We start from the raw sequence: 25,343 nt of genomic DNA on the forward strand, positions 1-25,343 counted from the left end.
CCGTGATCGCGCCACTGCATTCCTGCCTGGGGGACAGAGTGAGATCCTGTCTGAGAAGTGAAGGAAAGGGGAACGGCAGCGGGAAGGGGAAGGGAAAGAAAAGAAAACCTATGGAGGCACGTTAATAATCAGAAGGGGCCAGAGGAAGCCACCTGACACATTTGTGAGACAATGTGAAAGGCGTCCTCATACATTCTCACTTTGATACAACCCTGCAAAGTGCGCACGGAAGGTGTTATTAACTCTGTTTTACAGGTAAGGAGATCGACCCGCTGAGGTCAGGAGTGAATGACCAAGGCGGAGCCAGGACTCTAGCCCTGGCCTCCTGGCCACTGGTCCCGGTCTCCTTGCCCGCCACCACTCGGCCACCGTCATTGGTGTTCAGAGTTTCGGTTCCCTTTTCTTTGATCGCATTACTTACGCAAAACGAGCCCAGACACTTAAGCAGCCAGAGAGGCACAGATGCCGGCAGGCGGCTGACCGGCGCAGCACCCTAGGCCCGGTGTCTGGCTCCAGCCCCGCATCCGGCTCGGCCCCGCATCCGGCTCTGGCCCCGCGACAAGAGAGTCCGGAAGTGCAGGCAAAGCGGCTCCCGGGAGCGCCGCGCGGTCCCGCGCGGGATCAGCGAGGGCCGCTCCCCGGCGGACTGGCGGGCGGGCGGCATGGCTGCAGTGCTGGCTCTCAGGGTGGTCGCGGGGTTGGCGGCCGCAGCGCTGGTGGCCATGCTCTTGGAGCACTACGGCCTGGCGGGCCAACCCTCGCCGCTGCCGCACCCCGCGCCCCCCAGGAGGCCGCACCCCGCGCCAGGTCCTGGAGACAGCAACATCTTCTGGGGCCTGCAGGTGAAGCGGCGGGAAGCCGGGCGGGGAGGCGGGTGCAGAGCGGGCACCGTGCGGTGAGACCCTGGCGGGTGCTGGGCCCCACGCTCCAGGCTGCGGGCCTCACTCAGGTTGTAACTCGAGGCTCTGTCTAGTGCTGGCCCTGTCCCTACCTGGGGGGTTCGTTATGCACTGCCTCTTTGTCTTTTCCTTCTGCCCGCGAGAGCCGCTGAGCCGCCGCTCTCCATGCTGCCTCTTCCCGGCTCAGATCTCTCTGTTCAATACCTGTTTTCGGCAGATATCCGACATTCACCTGAGCAGGTTTCGAGATCCAGGCAGAGCGGTAGACTTAGAGAAATTCTGTTCTGAAACTATTGACATCATTCAACCAGCTCTCGTCCTAGCAACAGGTAGGGAGGCTTGCCGTGCTGTGGTGGTGTTCTGTGGTCCGGATGGTAGAACTCTAGCCAGGGCTGTGGCTTTTCACTTTGGGGACGTTGGGAGCAGTATAGCCACAGCCCCAGATGAGCCCTGTGAGGTGGAAGAGATTGGACATGCTAACCCCTTTGCCTATAGATAACTGAATGAGTCAAGATCCAGGCAAAATGATTTGACGTAGCAAGGTTTTGTCAAAGCAGTAAAAGCAAGGCTCCTAGTTCTCATGTCAGTCTTTTGTCTCATATATTTGTATCTGGTTTCTGTTCTTGTTGTTACAGTTGTGGTTGTGAGAATTAGGGAAAAGCCTGTAACCACGAATCAGAAGTTCTCTTCTTTTGCTCACTTTTCAATTTTCTTTATATTATTAATCTTATATTTTCAGTTGTTTGAGGCTTCCGGTGACCCAGGGCACTTTTTCTTCATCCTTTAATAGTTTTATGACTTGAGTTTTGTAGACTCTTCAAACCCTTTATTTGCTTCCAAACTGTAGTGCGGAGAAGAAGCTAAAGGAGCATCTATCTGTCTTGCTTACTGGGGAATTCATCACCCATCCACCTTATTGAAGTATCTCTGCTGACAAGAAAGGGTATCAGTTCTCATTTAATGGATGAACCCCCATAAAAAGTGTTCTGTTTAGTTCCCTATAAATTTTGATATTTTGTTGTCCAGTTGCACCTGCCACATTGCTTCTTGCTCTAAAACTAATACTTGGTCAAGTCACATATTCTGATTTTGTGGTTTGGAAAACATGGTTGCCGTAGATATTAGGTACCCACTCAGAGTATTGGAATTTCTTATAAAAACATTTTCATTTTATCAGAGTCTACTGATGCATTTTGTACTGTTCTCTTTAAGGATTTTTTTCACAACTCATTTCTAATATCACACAGGCATTTGCTAATGTATAAGGAACAAAGCCCTTGCTGAGAAAATCTTGTTAGTTTAGATGGCTTGATTGGACATTGGTGGTCTCATGAGCAGTTTTGCTTATACATGTTGAGTACTTTAAGTATCGTTGTTCCTTCAGTGTGCATATCTAAAAAAATGGAACCCCTAGGAGTTTGTTTTGCATTGTGATTCAATTCTTGTGTAAACCTACAGGAGACCTGACAGATGCCAAAACAAAGGAACATTTGGGATCCAGGCAGCATGAGGTAGAATGGCAAACCTACCAGGGTATTCTGAAGAAGACAAGAGTCATGGAAAAAACCAAGTGGCTGGATATCAAAGGAAATCATGGTGAGACCCAAGAGCCTGATATAATAAAGACTAGAGTTTTTTTCCCCCTTCAGGAACCTAGATTTTCCAACTTAGATTGTAAAATTATTTTTTTTTTTTTTTTTTTTTTTTTTTTTTTTTTTTGAGACGGAGTCTCGCTCTGTCACCCAGGCTGGAGTGCAGTGGCCGGATCTCAGCTCACTGCAAGCTCCGCCTCCCGGGTTCACGCCATTCTCCTGCCTCAGCCTCCTGAGTAGCTGGGACTACAGGCGCCCGCCACCTCGCCCGGCTAGTTTTTTGTATTTTTTAGTAGAGACGGGGTTTCACCGTGTTAACCAGGATGGTCTCGATCTCCCAACCTCGTGATCCGCCCGTCTCGGCCTCCCAAAGTGCTGGGATTACAGGCTTGAGCCACCGCGCCCGGCCAGATTGTAAAATTATTAAGTGGGACATTATAACATAGGTTTACATATACTTAAAGGTCACAACTCTGAAATACAACTATATAATGTGGTTTTAAAACTTCAGATGTCATTGTTAGCCTTTGAGATAACAATTGGTATGGTCCTTTTTTGTGACATATGCTGCTTTTTTTATTATTATTATTACTATACTTTAAGTTCTGGGATACATGTGCAGAACATGCAGGTTTGTTACATAGGTATACACGTACCATGGTGGTTTGCTGCATCCATCAACCTGTCATCTACATTAGTGCTATCCCTCCCCCTGCCCCCCACTCCCAAGTCCTTTTCTTCTTTACATAGAAGAAACATGAGTTTTAGCAAAACTCATGCAGGCAGATGTTTTAATAAATATACATTTTGCTAAGTGAAAGAAGCCAAACCCGTAAGTCTGCATACTGTATGATTTCATTTATATGACATTCAAGAAAAGGCAAAACAATAGACAGAGAACAGATTGTAGTTACCAGAGGATAGGGATTGGGAGACAGATTAACTGCAAACAGGCATCATGGAGAATTTTTGGTGGTGATGGAACTAGTCTGTATTTTGGTTGTTGTGGTGGACGTCAGGTTCGCTATGTATTTGTCAAAATCCATAGAACTGTAAGTCACAGAAAAGAATGAATTTTCCTGTGTGCAAATTTAAAAAATTTTGCTTTTTATTTTTTCTTTTTAAAATTTACTATGACTATTCTTATTATCATTATTTTGTGAGACAGAGTCTCACTCTATCACCCAGGCTGGAGTACAATAGTGCAGTCTCAGCTCACTGCAATCTTTGTCTCCTGAATTCAAGCAATTCTCCTGCCTTAACCTCCTGAGTAGCTGGGATTACAGACAGGTACCATCCTGCCCAGTTAATTTTTTGGGGGGGGGCGTATTTTTTTTTTTTTTTTTTTTTTGAGACGAAGTCTCGCTTTGTCTCCCAGGCTGGAGTGCAGTGGCCGGATCTCAGCTCACTGCAAGCTCCGCCTCCCGGGTTCCCGCCATTCTCCTGCCTCAGCCTCCCGAGTAGCTGGAACTACAGGCGCCCGCCACCGCGCCCGGCTAGTTTTTTTTGTATTTTTTAGTAGAGACGGGGTTTCACCGGTTTACCCAGGATGGTCTCGATCTCCTGACCTCGTGATCCGCCCGTCTCGGCCTCCCAAAGTGCTGGGATTACAGGCTTGCGCCACCGTGCCCGGCGGGGGGGGGGGGTATTTTTAGTAGAGGCGGAGTTTCACCACATTGGCCAGGCTGGTCTCAAACTCCTGACCTCAAATGATCTGCCTGCCTCAGCCTCCTAAAGTGGTGGGATTATAGGCGTGAGCCACCACACCCGCTTTATTATTATTTTTTTGACAGAGTCTTGCTCTGTCACTTAGCCTAGAGTGCAGTGGTGTGAGTATAGCTCACCGCAGCCTTGACCTGAGCTTAAATGATCCTCCCACCTCAGCACCCCCAAGTAGCTGGGACTATAAGCATGCATCACCACACCCAGCTAATTTTTGAAGGTTTTTTTTTTTTGTGGAGTTGGGATCTTGCTATGTTGCTCAGGCTGATCGCAAACTCCTGGGCTCAAGCGATCCTCCCACCTCATTCTCCCAAAGTGCTGGGATTACAGGTATGAGTCACTGCACCTAGCCTAAAAATTTTAAATTGCAAACAAATCTCCATAGGCATGAACAGGGAAATGAATAATCCTGTCCCTTTTTTAGATTATTGTTGTGTTGGTAAGGAAATGAACTCTTCTCTAAAAGAGTCCTGGTGGTAGTAGATTTGTTTGATTTATAAAGGTTGACTTTTTTATTAGCTAAGTACATCATTTGTCTACTTAATTTGATCAGTAGATCAGGCATGAATCCACTTCTTGCTGGCTTTTAGAATCACATGATTAAGACAAGAGCAACTACAGTTCAATCTTATAATTTCAAACTTATTTATTCTGAATGGTATAGAAGTCAAAGTACCTGTTTTTCTCTAGTATACTAAATGCCTTAAATAAATAAGTTTCTAGATAATCTGAATTTTGTTAAGATATCAACATTTTAAAGTATCAATGTAATTGATTGACATTCTACCATTAAAAGTGTTATAGAAAGATGACAGAGGCTGCTACAGTCACGCTGTGGCTAGCTCAGTCTGTGCCAGCAGAGGCAGAGAGCTTGGGGAGGGCCAGTAGCCCCTGCTGGAGCCTCAGTTAAATCTGAATATCCCATTGTCCCAACCCTCCCACAGATGTGCACTGGGCTGTACTTTGGCTTAAGACTGCAGGTGGACATCTCCACTGCCCGGGAATCATTGAGTGTGTAGACAGGACAGCCTCCATGGAAGGCTGCTCATACCAGAGTCCCGCCTTGGCATAGGCCTTGCCATTGAGGCAGCTCTACTGTCTGTGCTGGTCTGAGGGTGGGCTGCCTGTCATGGGGGCAGCCGTTTCCCAGGGGGTGCTCATTGCCATCATCTGCAACACCTCATAGGCTTCTTGCTGCTTCTGCTCCAAGTCATTCTCTGCCAGGCCTACCACTCTTGCTCTGCCAATATTGACTGTTTCTACAGATTTAGACCCAACTCCAGCCCTGGCTCCTATCCTGAAAAAGCACCACTACCCAAGAAGCCTAGCCGTGAAGGCAGCTACCTGCTGCAGCCCTGAAGGCCACTGGCTTAGCCTGGAGCTTGGGACCTAAGTCCATCCCACCCACATCCTGGAATCAAGATTCCAGGGTTTTAGCCAGCCTAGGGTCTAGAACTTGGAGCCCAGCCTGCTTGGATTGGACCCAGCAACCCAGAGTCTAGCCATACTGGTTCTAAGAGAGGCTCAGTGGCCCTAGAGAGATGGACCATGGTGGGAGTTCATGAGCTGTGGTAGGGCCAGGGCCGTCTGGACTCTGTTCTGAGTCTACCCTTTGCCTAGGCTAAACATTTCTAGTTTGGGGAAGCAAACTGAAACCCATGGCAATAATGGGAGGTTGTCTAAGATGGGCCCCTCTCCTGGTCCTCCCGCTATTTGCTGAATAATAAATGGAATGGCTCTACCCTGGGGGAGTGTGTGGGGGAATTGTTATAGAAAGAACTATTTTCCCTTAGTCATTAAAGAACATGTTTGTATTCTTTTTTTAATGTGGATGAATGTTTGCTTTTTTTTTTTTTAATTAGATGCATTCAATATTCCAAGTCTGGACAGCGTCAAGAATTATTACAGGTACTGTAATAAACAGAAGACAGACCACTGTGTAGAGTCAGTGTTATAAGGAGGGTGTGGTCAATTCAATGAATGAGAGAAAACTTAAAAAAATTTTTAAGAGGCAGGAGTCTTAACTATTTTGCCCAGGCTAGCCCTGAACTCCTGAGCTCAAACGATCCTCCTGCCTCAGACTCCTGTGTAGCTGGGGCTGCAGGCACATGCTACTGTGCCTAGCTGAAAACATTTTTTAACAGAAAAAGTTTTTCTATAAAGAATCTCTGGTAATTAAAAAAATGAGCCTTTTTGTCTTCTTGTGACAGATGCATTTCTTTTTGTTTAGACTTTTTCTTTTCTTTAATTCTTTCTGTTTCATATACAGGCATGCCTCCTTTTATTGTGCTTTGCCTTATTGCACTTTGCAGATGTTGCGTTTTTTACAAATTGAAAGTTTGTGGCAAGCCTGCCTTGAGCAAGTCTATGAGAGCCATTTTTCCAATAGCATATGCTCACTTTGTGTCTCTGTGTCTCATTTTGGTAATTCTCACAATATTTCAGACTTTTTCATTGTATCTGTTATGGTGATCTGCGATCAGTGACCTTTGATGTTACTATTGTAATTGTTTTGGGGTGCTACAAACCTTGCCCATATAAGTCCAGGAACTTAATCAATAAATGCTGTATGTGTTCTCAGTGCTCCACCAGCCAGCTGTTCTCCTATCTCTCTCCCTCGCCTCTGGCCTCCCTATTCCCTGAGAGACAACAATATTAAAATTAGGCCAGTCAATAACCCTACAATGGCCTCTAAGTGTTCAAGTGAAAGGAAGGGCCCAACATCTCTCACTTTAAATCAAAAGGTAGAAATGATGAAGCTTGGTGAGAAAGGCTGTTGAAAGGCTATCAGGTAGGCTGAAAGCTAGGCCTCTCGCGCTGGAGCAGTGAGCCAAGTTGTGAATGCAAAGGAGAAGTTCTTGAAGGAAATGGAAAGTGCTGCTCCAGTGAACAGATGAATTATTAGAAAGTGAAACAGTCCTACTGCTGATGTGGAGAAAGTTTTAGTGTTCTGAATAGATGATCAAAGCATCTACAGCATTCACTTAAGCCAAAGCCTAATCCAGAGCAAGATGCTAACTCCCTTCAATTCTGTGAAGACTGAGAGAGGTGAGGAAGCTGCAGAAGAAAAGCGGGAAGCTGGCAGAGGTTGCTTCATGAGGTCTGAGGAGAGAAGTTGACTCTATAACATAAACATGCAGTGTGACGCAGCAAGTGCTGATTGGAGAAGCTGCAGCAAGTGACCCAGAAGATCTAGCTAAGATAATTGATGAAGGTGGCTGCACTAAACAACAGATTTTCCGTGTAAGTGAAACAGCCTTCTTTTGGAAGAAGATGCCATCTAGGACTTTCATAGCTAGAGAGAAGTCAATCCCTGGCTTCAAAGGACAGGCTGACTGTTGCTAGGGGTCCATGCAGTTGATGACTTTTTTTTTTTTTTTAAGAAAGTTACACAATAATTTATTTATTGAGGGCCTCCTCTCCCCGCCCTTGCAGTCTCTAGGTCACTTTTCCGCTTGTAGATGTTGCACGTCAGCCTTAGAAAGATGACTGGGGGCAGGGGCACTGCGTCCTGTTCAGTGAGACCCATAATGTGGCTGTAACTGTCTTCCTAGTATTGCAAGAACACGGCCGGCAGATCCAGCTCCTCATACAGTCTTCACCAGGGCCACCTTCTCGGCCTCCTTCTGCCCGTAATTCTCCTTCAGGATCTGCTACTGTTCCGGAGTGGCCCGTTGCAGACACTGAACCACCAGCCAGCTGCATTTGTTGTCCTGTTTGTCAGTGCCAACTTTGCCGGTCACACTGGGGTCCCCAAAAGAGGTCAAGGTAATCATCCTGAATCTGAAAGAACTCTCCCTCTCCCATCTCCAGCAGGATCTTCTTGGCATTGGTGTGCTCCTTCTCACCATCAATGCCTGCCATGTACATGGCTGCAGCTACAGGAAGGCAGAAGGAGTAGAAAGCTGCCTTGTACTTGACACTAGATTTGTACCTCTTTTCAGTGAATCTGCCAAGATCTGCATTGCCCTGGGGGGCTGCCCAATCTCAGTCTGATAGAAACTTGCAGGAAGAGCTGGATCAGGTTCAGGTAATAGGGCTGCTCCCTGCAATAGAGCTTCAGCAGGTGGTACATACATGCTTCCCTTCCAGAAGCATAGCATCATTGATGTAGCATCATTGATGGCGTCCAAACCCACGCCCGGCTTCTGATACCAGCAGATCTGTCCCCGGCGGGTGAGGGATGAATCCGTGATGTCATCTGCCACCAGGAAGAAAGCTTGCAGCAGTTCCACACACCAGCCCACAGTCAGGGCCCACTGGAGACTCTCAGCATCCTGTTTCTTCAGCTCCACCAGCTCCAAGAATAGTACTAGCACTGTCAAAGCCCAGTGATACTTGCCTCCAATGCCATTGTGCTACAGGACCTCCTTGAGCTGGGTGATAGCATCTCCTGTATCTGGGTGCCCCATCTCATCCTCAGTCAGCACCCTAACAATCTGGGAGAAGCACTGAATGAAATCCTGATTTTCTTGGACAGAAATGTCTGATTTCTGGTCTCCATTCATTCTGAGGGAGGAGCAAAGGGCTCTGTTCCTGGACGTGGGTTCCTGCTCCATAGCCAATGACTTTAAGTGGAGCCAATGCCTATTTACCATTCTGAAAATCCTTGGGTGCTTCAGCATTATGCTAAATCTACTCTGCCTGTGTTCCATATATGGAACAACAAAGCCTGGATAATAATAGCACATCTGTTTACAGCGTGGTTTACTGAATATTTGAAGTCCACTGTTGAGAACTACTGCTCAGAAAAAGATATTCCTTTCAAAGTATCAATGGTCATTGACAATGCACCTGGTCACCCAAGAGCTCTGAGGAAGTTGTACAAGGAGATGAATGTTACTTTCATGCCTGCTAGCGCAGTATTCATCCTGTAGCCAATGGATCAAGAAGTAATTTCAACTTCCAACTCTTACTATTTAAGAAACACATTTCATAAGACTATAGCTGCCTTAGATTATGATTCTTCTTCTGATGGATGTGGGCAGTCGATTGAAAAATTTATGGAAAGGATTCACCATTCTAGATGCCATTAAGAACAGTTGCAATTAATTGGAGGAGGTTAAAATAACATAAACAGGAGTTTGGAAGAAGTTGATTCCAACCCTTATGGATAATTTTGAGGGGTTCAAGACTTCAGTGGAGGAAGTAACTGCAAATGTGGAAATAGCAGGAGAACTAGGATTAGAAGTGGAGCCTGAAGAGGTGACTAAATTGCTGCAATCTTAGGATAAAATTTGAACAGATGGCAAGTTGCTTCTTATGGATGAGCAGAAAACATGGTTTCTTGAGAAGGAAACTACTCCTGGTAACTATGGTGTGAACATTTTTGAAATGACAACGAAGGATTTAGAATTATACATAAATTTAGTTGATAAAGCAATGACAGTGTTGGAGAGGATTGGATTTCTTTGGGTAAAATGCTATCAAGCAGCATTGCATGCTACAGAGAAATTCTTGTGAAAGGAAAAGTCAATTGATGTAGCAAACTTCATGGTTGCCTTATTTTAAGAAATTACCCCAGCCACCCCAACCACCACCCTGATCAGCCAGCAGCCACCAACATCAAAACAGGACCCTCTATCAGTAAAAAGATTTGACTCACTGAAGGCCCAGATGATCATTAGCATTTTTGGCAGTAAAGTTTTTTTTTTTTTTCCCCTGAGACAGGGTCTCACTCTGTCACCCAGGCTGGAGTGCGATAGCGCGATCTCAGCTCACTGCAACCTCCACCTCCCAGGCTCAAAGTGGTCCTCTCACCTCAGCCTCTCGGGTAGTTGGGACCACAGACATGAGCCACCATGCCTGGCTAATTATTGTATTTTTTTATAGAGACAGGGTTTCAATGTGTTGCCCAGGCTAGTCTCGAACTCCTGGGCTCAAGTGATCCACTCACCTCAACCTCCCAAAGTGCTAGGAGAACAGGCGTGAGCCACCATGCCCAGTCAGTAGAAGTATTTATAAATTAAGATATGTGCATTGTTTTGTTGGACATGAAGCAATTGTACACTTAATAGACTATAGTATGGTGTAAACATAACTTTTTTTTTTTTGAGACAGGATCTTGCTCTGTTGCCCAGGCTGGAGTATAGTGGCACCATCTTGGCTCACTGCAACCTCCATCTCCCTGGTTCAAGCGAGTCTCCTGACTCAGCCTCCTGAGTAGCTGGGACTACAGGCATGTGCCAACATGCCTGGCTAATTTTTGTATTTTTAGTAGAGACAGGGTTTTGCCATGTTGGCCAGGCTGGTCTCAAACTCCTGACCTGAAGTGATCTGCCTGCCTCGGCCTCCCAAAGTCCTGGGATTACAGGCATAAGCCACTGCGCCCAGCCGTAAACATAACTTTCATACACACTAGGAAACCAAAAATTCATGTGACTCACTTTTTTGCAATATTTGCTTTATTGTGGTGGTCAGGAACCACAATACCTCTGAAGTATGCATGTAGTTTAATGCTTTGTTTTGGCTAATGGTACTTTTAATATTCCACATGGGCTTAAACAATTTTTTAAGTCATTGATACATAGGAAAAGTCATTTATATCAGAGCGTGTCAGCCACACTGCTGAGGTCACTGGGTTTTCAGAATCCTGAGATACTGATTTTCCTGGCCTCTGTGGTGGCTGGAGAGCCCAGTCAGTCACCTGGCTGCTTTATCTTTTCATCCTGTGTCATATAAATATTAAAATAATCGTTATTTGTCGTGAATGTGAAAAGGCAAGGGATCTCTGAATTAGAAACCAATTCTCTAGTTTCATTATGTTTAGATTCCTCTTTTGGTTGCAGTTCACTTTTCAGCCTCAGGATATTCAGTAGCTTTGTTCTGCATTGTCAATCAATCATGTAGCAAATATTTATTGAGAGTCCATCCCTAGCTGGATAGTGTGAGAGATACATGAGCTAATGTTAAAAATTTGGCTTTTGCCTTCAAGGAACTGATAGTGTAGTTAAGGGACATCAGAATTATTTAGGAAACAATTAGAAAAGAACATGAAGGAATGGCTGATGAAATACTAGATTATTTGGTACACATGATAATCACTATGAGAAATCAGAAAAGCGTGGGTGGACATAGAGAAGACTTTATAAAAGAAGCAAAAAGTGTGTCCAGTCTTAAAAAATGAGTAGCATTTGAAGAAGTAAGACATGCCAAGGAGGATATTTTAGGCAAAAGAATAGGTATGAATAGATCTTTAAAAGCTATGCACTGGGAAACCAAAAACTGAACTTTGCTGGGGCAGTAAGGAAACTGGTATCACCAGAATTAACATCCATACTGAGGACTGGTATGACACTGGATAGGTAGCTTAGGGCTAATTTATGTAGGTCTTAAGTAACAAGCATAGAAATTGAGATGTGATGGGTAATAGTTGGTAATTCAGCATAGGTTCTTAAGGAGGCAAGTAACATAATTAAAATAGTGTTTTATAAAGGGCAATCCCACAATGAAAAAGGAAAAAGATGGGGTAAAAAGGAAAAAAGATATTGGAGTTATGTGGACTAAATAGGAGGGTCCTGCAATAGTCCAGTTGTGATATGAAGAGACATACCCATCTGAACTAAGTTCCTGGATATGGAGATGGTGACATCAATTTGAGGATGATAGGTCAAAAAGCACTGGTTAACTGAGTTTGTATAATTAAGAGTCACCATACATTGGAAGAGGAGGTTGTTCTCTTTTGTTAATGTGAGAAAGGAAAAGGACAGAGATGAAAATCTTTCACTTCCTGTTAACTGTTTGTATCTTTGATGGTGATTATGGGCAGTTAGGAGACATTTTCAGAAATAATTAACAGGAATTGGGGCTGAGTGGTTATTTGGAAAGTAAAGTGAATAGTCACTTTAAAGTTTCTTACCTTTGTATTTTTGTTTTTAGCCACCTAAACTTTATCTGAATTTAATAAATGGCATTTTACTAAAAATGTAAATATTACAGAAATATCAGTCTGAAGAAAAAAAATTAAAGTTAAATCTTGATCTTAAAAATGTCCCAGAGAGGAGGCAGAGCTTTCTGTGAGGCGAGATCACGCCACTGCACTCCAGCCTGAGCGACAGAGCGAGACACTGTCTCAAAAAAAAAAAAAAAAAAAAAAAGAAGTCCCAAAGAGGCTGGATGCAGTGGTTCATGCCTGTAATGCTAGCACTTTGGGAGGCTAAGGCAGATGCACACTTGAGTCCAGGAGTTCGAGACCAGCCTGGGCAATATGGTGAAACCCCATCTCTACAAAAATACAAAAATTAGCTGGGCATGGTGGTGTGCACCTTTAGTCCCAGCTACTCAGGAGGCTGAGATGGGAGGATCGCTTGAGCCCAGAAGGCTGAGATTGCAGTGAGCCAAGATCATGCCACTGCTCTCTAGCCTGGGTGACAGAGTCAGACCCTGTCTCAAAAAAATAAAATAAGCCCCAGAGAATGCCAAAATCCCATATTATGTTAGCATCATATATTTTAACTTGTGTTTTCAAATAGTTGGATTTATTTTTAGACAGTTGGATTTTAATGTATCAAAAATGCAGGAAAGGAAACAACATATGTAAGATTATAAGATTCTGAGGAATAACTGAACATAAAATAAGAAAAAATATAAGTAAAAATTTTAATTTAGACTAAAACCCTGAAAGAGAACATTTTTTTTTTTTTTGTGAGATGGAGTCTCACTTTGTTGCCCAGACTGGAGTGCAGTGGCGTGATCTCAGCTCACTGCAAGCTCTGCCTCTCGGGTTCACGCCATTCTCCTGCCTCAGCCTCCCGAGTAGCTGGGACTACAGGCGCTCACCACCATGCCTGGCTAATTTTTTTGTATTTTTAGTAGAGACGGGGTTTCACCGTGTTAGCCAGGATGGTCTCAATCTCCTGACCTCATGATCCGCCTGCCGTGGCCTCCCAAAGTGCTGGGATTATAGGCGTGAGCCACCATACCTGGCCCTGAAATAGAAATTTTAAAAATACCAAGAAGAAAGGCAATAGAACTAATTGACATTGTTTAAATTGGGTTTGACTAATTTCTGAGTATTGGTTGTAATTTCTGTATAATATATTTACTCGGGTTACATTATACATGATGGCTTTTGTGGCCCACTAGCATATTAAATTTCAGGAGTTTATTTGTATTTTTAAATATATGCTGTTAGGTAAAAATCATGTAAGACACTTAGATTAAAGATAATACCAACTTTCCTTATAATGTTCTGACATTTGAATAATATAGGTATGCCCCCCAATAAAATCTATACTTTCCTTCTTATTTATTCAACACATACTTAATGAGTGCGTGCTCTGTACTGTGTTACCCATCCTTTCTTCCTGGTCTTCACTCTGCAGTTTTATGGACACCTGAACGCTGTTGACACTTAAGGTGGTAAACTTTCATTAGTGGATATAGACCCTGTGTATGTTATCAATGTATCTTTAGGAACTGAAAAAGATTTAACAACCCAGACCTAGACTAATATTTTTCTCCTTGCTTGAAGACTTCGTCTTGTCTTGCTTGTGAATGAAGCCTCTGTAGTCCTGTTTCAAGAAGTAAACAGCTTTTGTGTCTCACTACACCAAGAATTCTTCTAGGTACTTAGTAGGCCCTGACTAAATCTGCAAATGATTGACAAATACTGTTCCACTTTATTCTGATTTGTTTCTTTTTGAATATTGAATGGACTGCCTAAAAGAGCTCTCTTACTTCGAACGTTGCTTGGTGAACTTGTGTTTGGTTATTGATGAATTAGTTTGCATGAGTGTTTGGGGACAATGGGAGAAAAACTTCACAATTTCATCAGTTTATCCATTGTGGATCTAGTTTAGTATACTTCTCTGTCAGATCAGCAAATCTCTTTTTCAAAGGAAGGTACAATTTTGTGTATTCGGGAAGGAATTTGAAAGCATTGTCTTTTTATGATTACACTAACACCCTCCTGTCTTCTATTTTTTAGGAAATATTCTGCTGTACGTAGAGATGGCTCTTTCCATTATGTCCACAGTACTCCCTTTGGCAACTATTCGTTCATCTGTGTAGATGCCACCGTAAATCCAGGGCCTAAGAGACCCTATAATTTCTTTGGAATTTTAGATAAGGTGTAGTAAAAATCTTACTTCCCTTTGTAGTTTACTTATTTTTTCATGGATACATGTGGATCACTTAAAGTTATCATAAGTAAACTAGTTATTATCTAGGAGTGCTTGAGAGAAATTTAACTTGGTTACAGGTATGGCTAGAAGTTACTGGCTATTTCAGCACTATTTTTGCTATCCTTGTTCTTGTCCCAAAATCTGAGAAAGAAGTACCTCACACTTTATGGAGTAAACATTTATTAAATAGGTACTGAGTACAGGATGCACTTTGGACATCCAGCAAGGAGCAGGACATACAGCTTTGTGTGGTATATTCCTAAGTTCCCACAATTGCCAGTTCTAACTAGTGGGTTTTTTTTTTTTTTGAGACGAAGTTTTGCTCTGTCGCCCAGGCTGGAGTACAGTGGTGTAATTTCAGCTCACTACAACCTCCACATCCCAGGCTCAAGCAGTTCTCCTGCCTCAGCCTCCCAGGTAGCTAGGATTACAGGCATGTGCTACCACGCCCAGCTAATTTTTGCATTTTTACTAGAGAGGGGGTTTCGCCATGTTGGCCAGGGTGGTCTTGAACTCCTGATCTCAAGTGTTCTACCAGCCTCAGCCTCCCAAAGTGCTGGGATTACAGGCATGAGCCACTGTGCCCAGCTGGTCTATATTTTTTTAAGAAGAGAAGGACAACTATTGAAATCAATACGTTTATTTTCAAGTATTTTGACAAGACTAGGTGATTGCTGAATTTAAACTGTGGAAAGTCTCATTTGAGAACCTCTTATTATTTCTTGGTATAGTAAATGCCAACTCATTATTTAATAAGCATATGCCCCTAAGTAAGACATATGTGCTCATATGAAAGAATACAAACGTGATAAGATCAAGTTCTTAGACTCTTATTTAATCTAGTGGTAAGGTATAAGACCAGTATAGAAATAAATATAATAAAGAGCAGAATTTGCTAAATTAGAACTATGAGGTTCAGAGTTATACGAGAGTTCGAAAGAATGTGAAATCAAGTGAACAGAATATTGTCAAATGCATTGCGTTACTTTAGGCATTTTATTTAATTGGGTTCTATTTTGTTTCCTATCTATCAAGTGTCTTTAGTCAGGGTTGATGAACTTATATTAAATCCCATTCCTTCGTATAGTGTTTTTTAAGGTAGAATTCAAGGATCATGTACATGAAAACCAACTGGAGTGTTAAAAATGCAGATTCCCTGGTCTTGCCCCAGACTTACCAAATTAAAAACCTTGAGGGTAGAGCCCAGAAATGTATTGCTGTAAGCACCTTACAGATAATATTAATGCATATTTACATATGTACCAGTTATTTTTTGAAATCAACTTTTGAGGTATGATTTGAATACTATAAAATACCCTCATTTTAAGTGTTTGAAGAGTTTTGACAAATGTATATACTGGTATAACTGTCACTACAGTTAAGACTAGAACATTTCCATCATCCTAAAGTCTTATCTTCCTTGCACAGTCTTCACCTCCTAGGGAATCACTGATTGGTTTTCTATCAGTATAGATTCGTTTCGTTTGTTTTAAAATTTTGTATAAATGAAATCATACGTTATGTACTTTTGGGTCTGGCTTCTTTTGCTCATTATGTTTCCAAGATCCATCCATATGATTGTGTGTATCATTAGTTCTTTCCTTTCTGTTGCTGAGTAGTATTCCATCGTGTGGATGTATTACAACTTGTTGATGGTTTCTAGTTTTTGGCTATTATCAGAGCTGTTATAAACATTTAGGTAGAAGTCTTTCCATGATATTATTTTAGAAGTTTAGTTTCTGTATCCTTTTTATTAATTGTAATGTGTTATACAAAGCTGTAAAGATTAGTGATGACTTCTTTATTTCTCAATTTCCTTATCTATTAAAATAGATATCTTCCCTACCTATTGCAGAGTTATTTTTAGGATCAAATGAAATATATGTGAAAACCATTTGAAACTTACAGAGGTCCATAGAGGTCATTAACTAGTAAGGTTTAAGGTCTAGACACATATAATAATTATTATACATCTTCAAAGGAGTTTTCTAATCTGTTGACATTAGATTTTAGCCTGAGCCCTAATTTAAGATCCTTCCATTTTTCTCCCATTTCAGAAAAAGATGGAGGAGCTCTTATTACTGGCCAAGGAAAGTAGTCGGAGCAACCATACAATTTGGTTTGGACACTTTACAACATCCACTATTCTTTCTCCATCACCAGGAATCCGGTCAATAATGAGGTGAGACAAGCTTCCAAAATCAGAATTCATTTGTTTTTAGTTTTTTATTTTGCTGTACCTATTCTGCTTTTCTGGCAAGACATTTTTATTAGTTTGGCCTCACAAGTTATCTTTGTTCATTTATTTCATTTATTTTTCACTGGTTAGTTCGGCTATAGCTTATTTGTGTGGACACCTCCATACACTTGGTGGACTGATGCCTGTTTTGCACACTCGTCACTTCCAGGGCACTTTGGAACTTGAGGTGGGAGACTGGAAGGATAATAGGAGGTAAGGGAACCTCCCCACAGAATAAAACTTATACGCATAAGTTTTGCCAAAGCAATGATAGTTTTGTTACTGATATCATGGGTGATCACAGTTAAAGAAAAACTTGTGATATTTCTGCCTTTTTAAAGTAATATATGTCTCTGCAATCTTTGTCATTTTGCGGAAACCTTGTCACAGCAGTGATGTTTACTATCACTATGTTACACTGGATTTTCAAGATATGTCCATTAGGAAATGGACTCAAACTCTAATGTGCACAAGAATTATGGAGGAGCTTATGAAAAATAAAAATTTTCAGGCGCTACCTCTAGAGATTTTGATTGTGTTGGTCTGGATTAGGGTCCAACAAACTACTTTTTTTTTGTTTTTTTTGAGACAGAGTCACATTCAGCCACCCAGGCTGGAGTGCAGTGGCGTGATCTTGGCTCAGTGCAACCACCGTCTCCTGGGCTCAAGTGATTCTCCTGTCTCAGCCTACCTAGTAGCTGAGATTACAGGCACGTGCCATCATGCCCGGCTAACTTTTGTATTTTAGTAGAGACAGGGTTTCACCATGTTGGCCAGGCTGGTCTTGAACTCCTGACCTCAGGTGATCTAGCCGCCTTGGCCTCCCAAAGTACCAGGATTACAGGGCACCTGGCCCAAACTGCATTTTTTAAAAGCCCTCTGGGTGGTCTATGCACCACAATTTGAGAAATACTAGTACTAGAAGTGCCTTCTTTTTTCTCCTGAATTTTGTATCTACCATACTGGTTACTGCTACAAGATGGCAGTGATTTAAGTTCTTCAAATAGATGATAGTTGACTTTTTTAAGATTAAAGTCTAACAGAAAACATGTTTATCAAAAGCATGTAGTACAGTTAAATATATGTTTTCTTCTTTTTTAAAAGAAGTATTTAAGTGAAATAGTTTATCAAGTTTTGAGGAGTATCATCTTATTGTTTAACGATTACAGTTATTTAATTTATACAAACGCTGTGCTCTCAGATAATAGGTACTCAACAAAGATTTGTTGAGCTGAATATGTTATCTTTTTGTTTTTAACTACTTCCATTAATTAAAAAGGAACTTTACATCTTGGAAGGTACTTCCTCATTTTGGTTGACTTTTTAGAAACTGTATGAGTTATGCTTGAAACCTGTAATTATTTGGCAACTATAATTACTTTGAGCTAAGAGTTGTCTGTTCATGGCTGTGAGGCTGTGGGCTGGGCTATGATTGCCTTTTGTGAGATAGTCTTACTAAGCCTTGACCAGCTGCTTTATTTCTTCTAAGTGCTCCAGTTACAAGTTGTGTTGTTAATTATGAAGCCATTTCCTTTCTCTCTTCACCAGCTTTCCTGTGTTCCAACCTTGGGGTTTTATCTGGAGTTTACTGAAAGGACCTAAACTTTACCTGCGCTTATAAACACTTAAATTGTGTTCGTTACAATAGAAGAGTTTTTAAAAACAGTATATTGGTTATATTAGGCTAGGCCTTATTGTAGATGCAGATAAATCCAGAAATATCAGTGGTTTAACACAAATGTTTTTCATTTGTGTAAATTCAATGTGAGTCAGAACAACTCTTGTCCATGGGGTGAGTCAGTAATTCAGACTTCGTCCGTCTTAAAATTCTTATTTCGACATGCCAATTCCAGGGCAGGGAAGACAGCAAGGAGAACTCACACCCACTCTTAAGTACTTTGTACCACAGGCATGATATGTGTCACTTCTGTTCACAGCCTATTGGCCAAAACTAGTCACATGGTCCCAACCTGATACCAGGGAGACTGGGAAATGCAGGGGAATGTGTAGAGTATTTGGTGAGCACTAGTGTTTCTGCCTTAGTGAATCATTTCTTTTTTTAATTCTACAAGTTAGAAAATATAAAACTTTGGTTATTCTTTAATGAATATTTTATACCTTTTGTTATTGCATTTGGAAAATGAAAACAACTTTAATTTCTTTGAAATTATAGAAATGTTTAAGGCCAGGCGCAGTGGCTTACGCCTGTAATCCCAGCACTTTGGGAGGCCAAGGCGGGGGGATCACCTGAGGTCAGAAGTTCCAGACTCCTGCCCAACATGGTGAAACCCTGTCTCTGCTAAAAATAGCCAGGCATGGTGGCGGGCACCTGTAATCCCAGCTACTTAATATTTTATGTAGCATTGTTGATGGGATGAAGAATGTCAGGTATTAGGGTTATAATAAATGTTTTAGCTTCAAAGTTGTCTTATAGTACAGAGATAAGATGAATTACTTCAACAAGTATTTATTTAAAAATTAAAGAGTACATGCCATGTACCAGGTGTTGTTCAAGAGCACAGTTGAATCCATTGCCCAGTCAGAGGCCAGTTATCTGACAAATGTGAAGGCTAAAGTGATCGGGTAAGGGAGGAAAGAAAGAAAATATTACTTAATCTGTATTCAAATTCATCATGTAAAAAAGTCCTAGTTATGTATTTTTATATTTGTTCTGTATATTACCTACATGACCTCTTACAATGTGAAGTGACTAAATTACCTTATCATTATCTGGTCTCTAGGTATCGGATTTTTGCTTTTGATCATGACCTCTTTAGCTTTGCAGATTTGATCTTTGGCACGTGGCCTGTGGTTCTTATCACCAATCCTAAATCACTCCTTTATAGTTCTGGTAAACATGAACCACTAGAAAGACTTCTTCACTCAACACACATCAGGTATGTAGCGATTTTTCAGAATTTCCTTTCAGTTTGATAATGATGGAAGATAAGTCATTGTGATTGCATTCCTGTATGAAAGCTATGAGACGCCCCATTTTAGTTTATACAGCAACCTACACATTATATAAAGATAGATTGCTTAGTGTTTTGTTCTCATTAAGTTAAAAAGCAGATCATGTTTTTAAGCTGATAAAATTTTAAAAAACCATTCAGAAATCTGTAATTCTAACATTATTATTTTTGTTTTATTTTATTCCAGCCTTTTTATTTGCATGCTTTTACATTGCTATAAGCGTAATGTACACATTCCTTTATAGCCTACTTTTTAAAATTTGCATTATATATCAAATTTGTTTTCATTTTGTTGTGTAGCCTTCTAAGAAAGCAAAAGCTATACATATATAATCCTTATGGAATTGAAAATTCAGTTGGCAAGTGAATTTGTTTTGTTTTGTTTTGATTTCAACAGAGTCTTGCTTTGTTGCCTGGGCTGGAGTGCAGTGGCCTGATCTTGGCTCACTGCAACCACCGCCTCCCGAGTTCAAGCTTTTCTCATGCCTCAGCCTCTGGAGTAGCTGAGATTACAGGTGTGTGCCACCAAACCTGGCTAATTTTTGTATTTTTAGCAGAGAGAGGGTTTCACTGTGTTGGCCAGGCTGGTCTCGAACTCCTGACCTCAAGGGATCCACCCTTCTCCGCCTCCCAAAGCGCTGGGATTACAGGCTTGAACCACCTTGCCCGGCCGTGAATTTGAGTATATAGATTAATAGAATCCTAATGGGACATTAACATTCTTTTTGCAAAGAGACATATAACTTCTTTCAAGTATAAGAGCATTTTTAAAAATATACTTTTACAGTTTATTTTGAAAAGTAATATGACAGAACAACCTTTGGAAAACAGGGTAATGGGATTTTAAGTATATTTTCTCCACTTCTAACAGAACTATTATTAACACTTCTGAGTATTTCTTCTCAGGCATTCTCTCTTAAGCATGTTTTTGTATAATTATAATCATAAAGCAGTCTATTCTCATCCTGATTTGTTTTCTTTCAACACAAAGAATGTACCACAGTTTTTCTAACCTTTTTCATGTCTCACTGGTGAACTTTTAAGTTTTTTCTTATTTGTGGATGAATATCTGGTACATATATATTCTTCCTTCACTTGAATAATTTCTTTAAGAAAGTGTTCTAGAAGTGGGATTCCAGATGAAAGAGTTTGAATTATTTTATGACTATTGATAAAAATTGCCCAATCCCTTTTTTTTTTGGAGTTAAAATCACTATTTTTAATCATGGTAAGCATGAATTAAACAAAGTACACATAGCATAAAATGTACCGTTTTAACCATTTTTAAGTGTACAGTTCAGTAGCATTAAGTTTAAGTTTACATTGTTGTGCAACCATCACCATTATCCATTTCTGGAACATTTATCATTTTCTAAAACTGAAATTTTTACCCATTAAACAATAACTTCCCATTCTTCCCTCTCCCACAGACTCTGGCAGCCACCAATCTACTTTCTGTCTCTATGAATTCGACTACTCTAGCTAACTCATATAAGTGGAACCATTCAATATTTATACTTTTGTGACTGGCTTATTTTCATTTAACATGATGTCCTCAAGGTTTATACATGTTGTGGCATGTGTCAGAATTTCCTTCCTTTTAAAGGCTGAATAATATTCCATTGCACATTGTGTGTGTGTATGTATATATATACACACACACATATATACACACATACACATATATACACACACACACATATATACACACACACACCATATTTTGTTTATGTGTTCAGCAGACACTTGGGTTGCTTCTACTTTTTGGCTATGTTGAATAATGCTTCTATGAATATGGGTGTACAGATATCTGTTCAAGTCCCTGCTGTCACTTCTTTTAGATATATATCCAGAAGTGGAATTGCTGGATTATATGGTAATTATCTGTTTAATTTTTTAAGGAGCTGCCATACTGTTTTCCATGGTGGCTGCACCATTTTATACTCCCACCAGCAGTGTATCAGGTATCCAATTACTTTCAACAACAGATGCTAATTTATAATATTACCAAGCAATATGAGTGCCAAATTCACAGTACTCTTTTTTTTTTTTTTTTTTTTTGAGACAGAGTCTCGCTCTGTCGCCCAGGCTGGAGTGCAGTGGCCGGATCTCAGCTCACAGCAAGCTCCGCCTCCCGGGTTCACGCCATTCTCCTGCCTCAGCCTCCCGAGTAACTGGGACTACAGGCGCCCGCCACCTTGCCCGGCTAGTTTTTTTTTTGTATTTTTTAGTGGAGACAGGGTTTCACCATGTTAGCCAGGATGGTCTCGATCTCCTGACCTCGTGATCCACCCGTCTCGGCCTCCCAAAGTGCTGGGATTACAGGCTTGAGCCACCGCGCCCAGCCCACAGTACTCTTATTATTATTGGATATTATGCTTGAAAAAGTATTTACTAATTAACTTGTAAAAAATGATACCAAGATGTTTACTTTTGTTTTTAATCACTAATGAAATGGAACGCACACGTGTCAGTTAGGTTTTTTGGTGGGAGCTGGATATCAGGTTTAGGTATCATACTCTCTGAAAGGGCTTGGTAGCCTAGTCCTGGTTATAACCCTGTTTCTTTGGGACAGATACCCTGGTACCAAATGAGTAGATGGTAGGCTTGACATTAGATTAACAAAATGAGATTTCTACCCTATATTATTTTCCTAAGAGAAATATCAATACTTCTGGAGTTTCTTCAGAAAGAACTTTGAATCTACCTTACCTATATTTGTCAAAAGAAAATTGATTTTTCTTTCTAAAAAGTAAAAGAATAGTTCCGAATTTCTTACCAGTTCAGTTTTGCTAATTGTCCAACTCCAGAAGCCACCATTCAGAAAGAAACCAGATCATATACATAGTGGCTTCTGCAGTTGTACAATATGATGGTTCTGCCTATATGTATATATTTGCAAGTTACAATAAGGTTTTTCTCCTTTACAAAAACAATGACAAACCTCAAACCATGTGTTTTATATATGCTCTCATTTTAGAGTTTTGGCCTTTTCCTTATCCTCCATTACTTCTGTCACAGTTAAGATTGATGGAGTTCATTTAGGCCAGGCTGTTCATGTGTCTGGTCCCATTTTCGTACTGAAGTGGAATCCTAGCAACTACAGCAGTGGGACACATAACATAGAAGTAATCGTCCAGGTAAGTTAGTAATTTATATTTACTATGTAAATGATTAAGCTGTAGCCACAATGAATTCTGGTTTGGAATTTTTTAGTCAATTGGTAATGAAGCTATGTTTAAAAAAAAATTGGGGGCCGGGCGTGGTGGCTCGCGCCTGTAATCCCAGCACTTTGGGAGGCCAAGGCAGGTGGATCACCTAAGCACAGGAGTTCGAGACAAACCTGGGCAAAACAGTGAAACCCCATCTTTACAAAAAAATACAAAAATTGGCTGGGCACATGGCATGTGCCTGTAGTCTCAGCTACTCAGGAGGCTGAGGCAGGAGAATCCACTTGAGCCCAGGAGGTAGAGATTGCAGTGAGCTGAGATTGCACCACTGTACTCCAGCCTGGGCAACAGAGCCAGACCCTGTCTCAAAATAAACAAAAAAGTGAAAAAATTTGGGCTGAGGCTGGAGGATCGCTTGAGGCCAGTAGTTTGAGACCAGCCAGGGCAACATAGTGAGACCTCATCTCAACAAAAAAATAAAAGTTAGCTGGGCATGGTGGCGTGCATCTGTAGTCCTAGCTACTTGGGAGGCTGAGATGGAAGGATCGCTTGAGCCCAGGAGTTCAAGGTTATAGTGAGCTCTGATTGTGCCAGTGCACTCTAGCCTGAGTGACACAGCGAGACCCTATCTCAAAAAAAAAAAAAAATTGAATACAATGTATTTAGTATATTCTGAAAATGGGCACTCAGGAATAATTCTAATATTAGATTAAAAACTAGGCAGAGGAGAAGAGGAGTGGCCATAGACTCCCTTTTTTTAACCCCAGGAAATCATTATTTTGTTTTCTTCCAACTTTGCCCAGAATCTTTTCATAATAGGGGCAAATTCCCCAGTATACCCAAGGGTAATAGAATAAGTCAGAAAACATGTATTATGTTTCCATGTCTTTGATTGCTGTCTCTAATTATAAGACAATTGTGTCATTATTTGAAAGCTTGAGGACACAGAATTCCAGCGCATCAAAGGCACTTTTTTGTTAAGGGGAATAAGCATTGTTAGCATATGCAGTACCAGTTTGCCTTTTCTTATTCTAATTCAGTTTAGGGCATTTAATTTATTAGCACCTGCCAGAGTAGAAAGTAATAATCATTACCAGAATAAAGCAGTTTCATTAAATTCTTAAGACGATAAGCTGTGCTCAGAAATTAGTTTCTTAAACACACACACACACACACAGACACACACACACACAACTATCAATTTCTGCAACTTTGTGATTTGATGACAGTTTTTAACTATTTAATCTTCTAATATTGAGACTTAATTTGAAACACCAAATAATTTTTCAGAAAACATATGTAGTTATTTTCATTATCTTTTTTATCCCCCCTACAGAAACAGGTTGAGCAGGAAGAAACTATTTACTGAGCTCCCTCTAAGGAGATGCTAGGCACTTAGAATTATTTACTTAATCCGCAAAACAATCCTTTGTCGTGGGTAGTTTTACCCTTGGTTTGTTAATGGAGAAACTTGTACGTCTGCACAAGAGAAGACACTCTGCTACGCCACCCATCTTTAAAATGTTCTGTGTAGAAGGACGAAAAAACTTACAGAAGAAGTAGGAGAGATGGCTGGGGATGAACCCTTAAGGTCTCTCATATTAGAAGAAGTTGGATCATTTTAAAGAGACTTAAAGGTTCATGTGCACCTAGAATAAATTATTGCCTGTCTTTACAGTCACTACAGTCTGGAGTGCCTCAGAACCCCAGTGTATTATTTTCTTAATAAGGTATACATACAACTTCTGTAGCTTTATGAAGAAAAAAAAACATAGCTTACATTCCTTGAAACATTTCTGACTGCTTAGTTGAATCCTTAGTAAAAATGTAAAATCACATACTTTTAACATTTCTTACAAAGGTATGGAGGTAAAATTTTTACATAATAACATAATAAATCCTGTATATTTAAAGTATACAATTTGATGAATTTTGATATATGTATACATCCTTGAAGTCATCGCCTACAAGCAATATGATACATTCCCCTCAAAAGTTTTCTTGTATCCTTTGTAATCTGTTTTCCTTACATCCTCAATCTCAGGCAAGGACTGATCTGTTTTCTGTTTTCTTATATGTGTAACTTTAAACAACCTACTGAGTATTAAATAGGGAACCTGGTCCCCTCATTCGTTCGTGGGAAAGTTCTGTCCTTTTAAATACAGTAAACTATAGATGAGTCAGATTTGAAACTCAAAGTCTGTGGGAGAAGACACGTGTTTATTATCTAATATTTTACCTACTCATTGTATTTATTGACTATCTATAGGTTCCCTGCAGTCTAGTAGCAACTAGACCTTTAAATCAATTTTCAATGTGGGTCCTGGGCTAGTGGCATCAATATTATCTGGGAACTTGTTAGAAATGGAAATTCTTAGGTCCCATCCAAAACCTACTGAAACAGAAACTTTGGAGATAGGACCCAGCAATCTAGTTTAACAATCTCTCCAAGTGATTCTGATGTCCACTGAAGTTTGAGTACCTGTAGTTTAAGATTATTGTGCTTACTTTGCCAATTTAAAGAGTAGACCCTAGAAAGCTCTAATCTCAAATGTTAGAGAAATCTAGATTCCTGCTTTAAAACAATAACATAATATAAGCACATTTTGAGCAATCAAAGCTTAA

At 40.8% G+C, this 25,343-nt stretch overlaps 1 protein-coding gene and 1 pseudogene across 16 annotated transcripts in view; one reads left to right on the forward strand and one right to left on the reverse strand.

The window, feature by feature from the left end:
• The first annotated feature begins 48 nt into the window (after positions 1-48).
• Positions 49-25,343, forward strand: part of TMEM62 (transmembrane protein 62) — a 47,709-nt gene continuing 22,414 nt past the window's right edge. The window contains exons 1-10 of one of the 16 annotated variants that reach the window (XR_012414845.1): positions 565-842; positions 1,117-1,228; positions 2,358-2,495; positions 6,076-6,121; positions 14,142-14,283; positions 16,395-16,519; positions 16,667-16,789; positions 19,318-19,473; positions 19,946-20,063; positions 22,529-22,688. Coding sequence is in view for 14 of the 16 variants with exons in the window: in XM_005559325.4 (XP_005559382.3) it covers positions 663-842; positions 1,117-1,228; positions 2,358-2,495; positions 6,076-6,121; positions 14,142-14,283; positions 16,395-16,519; positions 16,667-16,789; positions 19,318-19,473; positions 22,529-22,688 (1,182 nt within the window). In the remaining 2 variants the exon portion in view is untranslated. Of the gene's footprint in view, positions 256-564; positions 843-1,116; positions 1,229-2,357; positions 2,496-6,075; positions 6,122-14,141; positions 14,284-16,394; positions 16,520-16,666; positions 16,790-19,317; positions 19,474-19,945; positions 20,064-22,528; positions 22,689-25,343 lie in introns of those variants that run through there. The other 15 variants (XR_012414846.1, XM_045395339.2, XM_005559325.4 and 12 more) reach the window with 15 other exon arrangements.
• On the reverse strand, positions 7,617-11,692 carry LOC102127666 (farnesyl pyrophosphate synthase pseudogene; annotated as a pseudogene).

Source organism: Macaca fascicularis, chromosome 7 (genome assembly GCF_037993035.2).
Source record: "Macaca fascicularis isolate 582-1 chromosome 7, T2T-MFA8v1.1".
Taxonomy (NCBI): domain Eukaryota; kingdom Metazoa; phylum Chordata; class Mammalia; order Primates; family Cercopithecidae; genus Macaca; species Macaca fascicularis.